General features: G+C 33.2%; 1 protein-coding gene across 1 annotated transcript in view; it reads right to left on the minus strand.

The window, feature by feature from the left end:
• ASZ1 (ankyrin repeat, SAM and basic leucine zipper domain containing 1) overlaps positions 1 to 9,033 on the minus strand; it is a 75,769-nt gene that overhangs the window by 1,102 nt on the left and 65,634 nt on the right. The window contains exons 11-12 of the mRNA XM_010831222.1: positions 4,153 to 4,258; positions 3,219 to 3,332 (exon numbers count right to left, since the gene is read on the minus strand). Coding sequence (XP_010829524.1) covers positions 3,219 to 3,332; positions 4,153 to 4,258 — 220 coding nt within the window. The remainder of the gene's footprint in view (positions 1 to 3,218; positions 3,333 to 4,152; positions 4,259 to 9,033) is intronic.

The raw sequence follows: 9,033 nt of genomic DNA on the forward strand, positions 1-9,033 counted from the left end.
GGGAGAACAAGCAGAAACCAGAAGATCCTTGAAAGATAAAAAGAATCAGGCACATTTATAGAGTGATATTTACTGGAAACATCCTGTGCTGGAGTGGTGACATAAATACTTTGAACCTTAGAAAAAATAACTACTTCTCAAATCTACAGTGTAAATATTTAATTAAAGAACCCTGCAAAATTAATTTTAAATTTATAGTAGAAGATGGACTTCAATGCCAATCTCATTAATACTGTATTCTTGGTCTAGCTTCCAAATGGCTTCATTCAGCAACAGATTCCTTTTTGACACTGATGCTCCATTTACTGAATCCTGAGACAGTCATTCCTTTTATTAACCAATTACTTAGAATGACCCTTTCTGACAAGAGCCTGTCCGTGTGTTGGTTTGAAAGAGAATGATGTGGTGTGAGAGTCTGGCCTTGACCTCTCCCACCCTCTCTCTGTTACCTCCATATACTTATCTATGATAGCTCATATGTTTCTTTTTAAAAAAAAATCCTTTGTTATTATTGGTAAACTCTTAAAATATTGTAAGTTTAACAGGCATGATAGCATACTCCCAAACCTGGAAGTCCTCACAGTTTTTTAAATAAAATCTTATTTTCGTGATTATTGCTTGTTTAAGACTAAAAAAACCCCAATGCACTAGCCTGCTGCAGAATTAATACTTTCCTGCCCAAAGAATTATATCTATTGTTATTATGAACCAATAAATATGTTTTCAAGGCTAATCCTTATATAGAAATGTATAGATTCAAGGTAGAAAAGACCAAAGAAAAAAGACCTTCCACTTAGATAAAGAAAGCTGAAAATTTTCTCTATAGGTATACATTATTAAAATAAATATTATTGTACCTGACTCAATTGTTTGTGTTTTAGAATCAGTTACACTTGAAAGCAGTACCTTTTTCATCCCTTCAGGAAAAATCTGATCTCTCTCTCTAATTTCATTTTACTCCTCTATCTACTCTCCCTCCAAATGTTTTTGTTCATCTTGGAGAAATCAAATAATTACCAATCCTGAGACAAAGATGTCTTAGGGAATATCTTACACTAAACATGAAAAGTTGATGCTTTGCAGAAAGTTTTACATAAATCCTTCCAAACTTCCCTTGGACCCCATGAAAAACACCATGCTAATAAGTAAAATCAATACCATTTCCCTTCAATTTTTCTGGATGATAGATATAGTAAACATGAATGGTGCTATAATTTTCATGTTGTAATCAAGTTCAGAAAGTATAAAATCATATTTTTGCATGAGAAGGTTTATTTGGGGAGTGGAGTGGATTAAAGAAACACAAAAGTAGAAGCAGAGAGCATAGTTAGAAAAGTAATGTGTAGCACAGTTGCCTGACATACAACAGGCACTCAAGTTTGTTGAATGAGTAAATGTCAGAGATAGCACAACTTCTAAGATGACTTTTTCTGGGAAGGAGTTATTGTCTACAAAAACTTTGAACTATATTGTTCATTTGCCCTATTTTACATGTTTTTATTCTCCTATAATTTTGCAGAATTTGCTTCAATTTTCTGCTCAGTTTTTAACAAGACTCATTTTGTCTGAACATATGTTAATAGCTGCTGCTGCTGCTGCTGCTAAGTCGCTTCAGTCGTGTCCAACTCTGTGCGACCCCATAGATGGCAGCCCACCAGGCTCCCCTGTCCCTGGGATTCTCCAGGCAAGAACACTGGAGTGGGTTGCCATTTCCTTCTCCAATGCATGAAAGGGAAAAATGAAAGTGAAGTCACTCAGTCGTGTCCGACTCTTAGTGACTCCATGGACTGTAGCCCACCAGGCTCCTCCATCCATGGGATTTTCCAGGCAAGAATACTGGAGTGGGGTGCCATTGCCTTCTCCGATGTTAACAGCTAGAATGACAAATTATCTGGAATATGTATAAAGTTATTTTGAGGAAAATAACCTTTTTGATAAAATATTAATGAGAATATTAAACGATTATGGGATGAAACTATGAAAATTTAATGCATAATCTGATGTTCACATCAGATATTTCACAAAAACTTTTTAGATACCAAATATATTTATTAGACTTGGAGAACTCAAAGTGAGTTCTTTAGTAAAGTTAAAGTGTTTTCCTTTATTGTCTACCTTCAACAGAGTTCTCTATTTTACCAGCTTAGATTTTGATATACTCAGTTTTCTTAAGTGGGAGAAAAATCACCTGTCCTTAAACCAAGATACATACTTCTATATGAGTACAGAAACAAGAACCAAAAAAAGCCTATACTCTTAAAAAGTTAAATTTAAAAGATACTGGGTTGGCAAAAAAATCCGTGTGGGTTTTTTAGTTACATCATATGGAAAAACCTTGAACGAGTTTTTTGGCCAACCCAATATTATACAAAGTCTAGAAAATAGAAGGAATATTTCATCTACAATCCTACCTCATTAACAGAGCTAATAAACCTTTAATTTTTGGTAATTTTTAATATTTACACATAAATAAAAATTAGAAATACAACATTTTGTCTTTAACAAGTTGATATTTGCTTTTCATTATATTTTTCAACTGGCTGCATACCATTATGACAAATGGCCATACCATAATTTATTAAATCATTTTCCTAGTATACTATACTTCCAGTACGAACAATTTTGGAATCATTCGACTAGTATTATTGAAAGATAAAAACGTTTTTAGAGTCCTTGCTACATCCTGCTAAACTGTGCTTGAAAGTTGTTTTAACATCAGTCTTACATGAAAATATTAGTTTGGTGAACTATAACCAGTAATGAGTAGGGTAATACATTCCCGGCTAATTTATAGGATGAAAATGATGTATCATTATTCTTTCAGTATGCATTTCATTAATGACCAACAAAGTGTCTTTCCTAGGTAAATTTCTTTCTTTAGAAATGGTCCTTTTCCCATCTGTCTAGTGAGAACTTAAGTTGCTGTTGTCAGAATTGCTTCATTGTCTAACGTGTGCTTAGTCGCTCAGTGGTGTCTGACTCTTTGCAACCCCATGGACAGTAGCCTGCCAGGCTCCTCTGTCCATGGGGATTCTCCAGGAAAGAATACTGGAGTGGGTTGCCATGCTCTCCTCCAAGGGATCTTCCCAACCCAGGGATCAAACCCAGGTCTCCCGCACTGTAAGCATTCTTTACCATCTGAGCCATCAGGGAAGCCCTCATTGTCTAACATACTGTGCTGTAAATAATTTTTCCCCTTTTAAATTTTAAATAGATACCTTCTGAATTAAGTCTTTTAGCTTGCAGACCTCTTCACTCAAATCTTCAACATTACTAACCAGTTCTTCACAAACTGAAGTAAAATTCCGGGGAGAAGCCCATTCTAGTACTATCTGTTAATATTTTCAAAAGTTACATTTTATACAATGGGAAACAACTTTTCACAACTTTGTATCCACAAAAGTTATACAATACTATGAAACATTAAATTACATAACTGAAAAGCATTTTTTTTTATCATGGTAAATCCTGACACCAAAAGAACTGAGTAATTTTATACAAATAATTGAATCAGTTTCCTGAATGCATTTATTAAATACATGTACATGTAACTATGGAAACTAATATTAGTAATAATATTTATGGTGAATAAATAAAGTCATGAAGGTTTGAATAATGACATGATTTCCATATCAGTGTTATACAAAAATCATTGGAAAACAAATGCATTAAATATTTTTCACTACATACAAACAGCTAAAACTAAATCACATGAAAAAAAACAAAACAAGTTTGCTTTAACAGGTCACTTACACTTTCTCTATTTAAAATTTCTTTCATTAAAAAATCCTTATATTGATATGATTTTTAATAATACTCAACACACTGTTTTATTTCAACTTTCACTTGGGTCTCCTGTCACTTTATATTTTAAACAATTAAATTCCTTTTAAAAACAAATGGTGAGTTTAGTACACAAATCAGTTTACTTTTTGGTCTGACTCATTTCTTTTCTTGAGGGCTGGAACATTAGTTTTTCAATTATTTCATATAAAAAGAAGTAATATTAAATAAATTGACTTATTTAGCTCTTGTATGATTTTGTAGAAGATACAGTTTTACTAGATCATTATTATTTACTGAATTATCATTAACTTATCTGTAGTTATTTGCATTTATACGTTTCTTCACTTAATAATTCTTGTAGAATACCTTGTGAGAATTTACAGGCAACTCGGTAATAATGTTCTGTACAGCTGTTATTAAGTGGCCACACTGTTTGTTTAATTTCAAAAGAAAGTTGAGGAACTCATCACCACTAAAGATAGGAAATAAACAAATAGGAATCACTGATATGAACAATTTACTCCATTTTACTTAGCTAGTTATTCACTGTTGAGTCATAACATTTATTATATTCTTTAAAAAGTATCTGTAGAATAGTAAATTTGTATTAGCATATGAAATAAGACATTAAGCATACAAAGAAAACCAAGTGTCCAATCTTGAAGATCTCAAAGTTCAGGATGAGAGGCAGACCTACTATTATAACCTAATTATTCACAGGGACATATGAAGAAGGAACATAAAAGTCCCAGTATTTGAGTGTCTATTATGTGAAGGCACTGCATTTGATTTTACATTTATTATTTTTTAAATTCCTTCCAACAGCTCCTGTAAGGTATATGTTATTAACAGTAGTTTACAGTTGAGATATCTAAAATTCAAGAGATAATGAACCTAGCATAAATTGGAATGAGGCATCTTCCCTGGTGGCTCAATGGTAAAGAATCCTCCTGGCAATGCAGGAGACATAGGATACGTGGAGTCTGATCCTTGGGTCAGGAAGATCAGATCCCTTGGAGAAGGAAATGGTAACCCACTCCAATACTCTTGCCTGAGAAATCCTGTGTACACAGGAGACCAGAGGGCTACAGTCTGCAGGGCTGCAACAACAACATAACTGGGAATAGGGATTTAGTAACATTTCAGAGAGTTCATACTTGAACTGAGTCTGGAGCTGAAAAATAAGCTTGTCAAGTACATAGGAAGAGAAGAGATTCTGGATGGAGAGAATAGCAGGTGTGGAACTATGGGGTTAGGAAGTCTCCGAAGTATAACTAAAGCACAATCATGTGAAAGTCGTAAAAAAAGAGGTTATATGGGATCATTTATTTAAGGAACTTTTGTGACATGCTAAGGAATGGAATATTATTTTCTGGATAATGTACAGTTACTAAGGGACTTTAAACAAGGAAGTAGAAAATCAGACTTTTGCATGAGAGTTTATTTGGGGTATAGTGTGGATTAAAAGGAAAACAAAAGTGGAAGTATAGAGAATAATTAGGAGATAGTTTAAGAAATGTTCAGGAGAGTAAACCGAAAAACTTGGTGATGGACTGCATGTAAAAGGAAAGGAACGGTCTAGGGTGATTCTAACTTCCTTGGTTTCAGTGGAAAATGGCACTACCAAGCAGGGAAGTGAATTTGGGGGTGGGTAGTAAAGAAATAAGTGGGGTAAAGAGGAAACAATATAGCATAGTAATTAAGAATATAGACTCTAGCATCAGGAAACCCTGAGTTTGAATACAGCTTCCATAGCTTTATGACCTCAGGCAAACCTAATCTTCAGCCAAATATTGCCATATCTCTAGAACTGAGATAACAGGACTGTCAGGAGGACTGAAAAGTGAAAGTCGCCCAGTAGTTCATGGAATTCTCCAGGCCAGAATACTGGAATGGGTCGTCTATCCCTTCTCCAGGGGATCTTCCCAATCCAGGAATTGCATTGCAGGTGGATTCTTTACTAGCTGACCACCAGGGAAGGAGGACTTAGGAGATACTATATGAAAAGCACATAGTATTTAATCTAGTACACAGATGGCATGCAAACAAACTTAATATTATGTTGATGATGGCAATGATATGAGTCATGTAGATGCAGTGATCAGTAAGTAGTAGAAAATGTCAGTCTTGTAGGTACTTATCCTGGGGTCCACAGACTGACTCATGAGGTTACAAAGAATTCAGGGATCTGGTGAACTTATATGGGGAAAAATTACATCTTTATTTTCACTAACCTCTAAAAGAATTTCAGTATTACCTTCAACAGTGAATATAGGCACAAACAACAGAAGTATTAGAAGTGTCTATAATTTGCTAACCAATGGAAATCAAAACAATGATCATGGAGAAGGCCACCAAGAAAAAAGATACATATTGTGAAGAGGGGCGAATTGATAGGGGTGTAAAAAAAGCTATCAAAGTAAAAGTAGCCTGAGAAAAAGAAAATCAGGAGTAATTTCTATTATGAAAGGTAAAGAATGGAACAGATTCAAGATGAAGAGAAAAAGTCAAGCATGTTAAATCATCAGGATTAATCCACTAGTTCTGACAATAAAGAGACAATGATGACTAGATTAGTTTCAAAGACAGAAGCAAACTTATTGTGAAATCTACAAAGAAACTAACACAAGCTAATAGAAAGGATAATAGGTAACTCAAAAAGAAAAAATGAAAATTTAAATGGATAATAAACATGGAATTATAATAAAAATAAGACGTTATGTTCCAGTGGAATGACAAAAATTAGGAAGATGATTAATATCAAGAGTTGATGAATCTGCAAGATGACCTTTCTGGAGTGTTACTTAGTGGTATCTATTATAATAAAAACTCACACAAATTCTAATACAATAGGACCACAGTTGAAATAAGCAAATACTATTATGAACAAAATTACATAGTCTTAATGAATGAAAGGCAAATATATACCTTTCTTGTGATGTATAATTTTCAGGGCTACTGAATATGGATAGGCAAGTTATAAAAAACACAACTTTTATGCCTCTTATCATCACTGTGTGAAATGGATGCCCAGTCCCCACCCTAGAACTGTACAACCTACATACCTTTACATGGAATGCCTGATAATTTTGAGCTTATTTAAAGAATTCCAGATAAGCAGATATGGCATAGGTATGGTAGACTATATTATTTGATCAAATTGTCATGTCTCTTTCTACTGAGCGAGATACTACTAGGCCTCTCTCTGCCAGAGAATTACATTTCATGTCCCAAAGACATGAGGCTTGGCCAATGACTTGCTTTGGCAAATAAAATATGACTGGAAGTGACTGTGTCATTTTTGAACAGATGCTCTAAGAGCCACTGACTGGCTCTGCCACCTCTCTTTTCCCTTTGCCACAAGAGTGGCATATCTGAGGTGGGGCTGTTTCTCCAGCCTATTGGCAGAATAATAAGGAAGAGATTCACTGCAGCTGATCCATGATATACATGGATCACATCATATTTCTGATCAAGAAATAAATTTTGTTACTGTAAGTCAATTTAGATTTAGAAGTTATTTGTTACTGCAGCACAAAAAGTATAAGTTGACTGAAACAATAGGCCACATTTAAAAATTCTGAACTTAAGGATGTGAACAAAATATATAATTTATACATTTTGTTTTATATTTGGGTATAGTCGATTAACAAACAATGTTGTGATAGTTTCAGATGAACAGTGAAGGGAATCAGCCATACATAAAACTTGTATCCATTTTCTACCAAAATACAGATACTCCAAATGGAAGAACCATGTGCTCACTGTAGACTATCTGGAAAAATTAAAATAACCAATACTTTAATCACACAAATATAATGACTGGTATTATTTTCTTCCAGAATATTATAAGGGAACTAAGTATTTCTCATATGCATACATACAACTGGCATTATAACTCACACTCCATTTTATATTTGCCTTTTCTATTACTCTGAGTATTTTTCCATGACATTAAGTCTCAAAATAATTTAAGCGACAGAATAAAATAATTATATTGATGTAATGTAATCCAACCATCCACTTAAAGTTAAATATTTGGAGTTTCCAAGTTTAGAATAGTTATAAATCATAGATGTGAACAATGTATTTTTATGTGAAAATCTGCATCTATACAGTTTTTTTTTTGAAGGAGAAATCATTTTCTAAGCAGGCATAATTTTGAGATGCCTTTGATACATTCAAGTAGATATCAGGCTTGGAGAAAAGGTTTGGGCAGAAACTGCTGAAAATGTCAAGACATGGGTGAAACTTAGTTATTTCTGTTCAAAAAAATATCTCAAAGTAGTAATGAAATGGTATTTTTAAATTGCATTCTCTAATTCTGAAAACATACTAAGGCTAACTGTAGAAGAAAGTAAAAGTACTGTGCATGTGTACTCTTGTAACAGACTATAAAATTGAACACATAGAAGAAAAGTATTTTAAAACAAATCAGTAGCTAAATTGTTAAAGTTACATTACCAGAAGATTATAATCAATCAGTTCAACTTTTCCTGCTGTTAGTTTTCTTATGACTTGATGACTAATTTCTTCTTTAAAGAATGACTCTGAACAAATGGAAAGTAAAACCTTTTCCATAACAGCGTGTAAACAAAGTCTGTGATTTAATAACAAGGTCAAATTCCTGAAATATATGTCTGCTAGTTTTATTTTTTAAAAAATTTAGCAGTTGTAATATGTGAACCATTCAGGACTCTATACATTCTTTAAATCTATTAAGCCTCACAGTGAAAATTCATAGAGACAACTCTGACATCCTATAAATTATATTAAAATTTTAATTTCCAATTCAGTCATGTAGAACTTAGAATATCCCTTCAGAGAAGCAATACATTAAAAAAGTAAAGACAGTGAACAAAAAGATTCAAGGTTTTCTGATTTAAGTCATCATCACAACTGAAATCCTTCACAATGTACTTACATATTCAAGAGTTGTGGTTATTTTTAAACAGTGATGAGACATTATTTTGAATATAGATCATCTTGTTATAAGGAGGTATAGTTAGAGAAAGGGAAATAATTTTGCAGTAACATTTTTAAAGAAATCTGGATCATCTAATTTATTCACTAGAAGACTTCTCCGAATTCTAAAATGGTATGGAAACTTACTATTCCTGTGTTTAATTAATGTTTCTCATAGTTGCAATGTTAGTTTTAGGCAGGCTACACTAGTGCACTTTTATATTTTATAGCATATAACTTGGATGAACCTGATATATTAAAAAAAAAAAAAAAAGACAAACA

Source organism: Bison bison, unplaced genomic scaffold, assembly GCF_000754665.1.
Source record: "Bison bison bison isolate TAMUID 2011002044 unplaced genomic scaffold, Bison_UMD1.0 scf7180017864525, whole genome shotgun sequence".
In the NCBI taxonomy this organism is placed as follows: domain Eukaryota; kingdom Metazoa; phylum Chordata; class Mammalia; order Artiodactyla; family Bovidae; genus Bison; species Bison bison.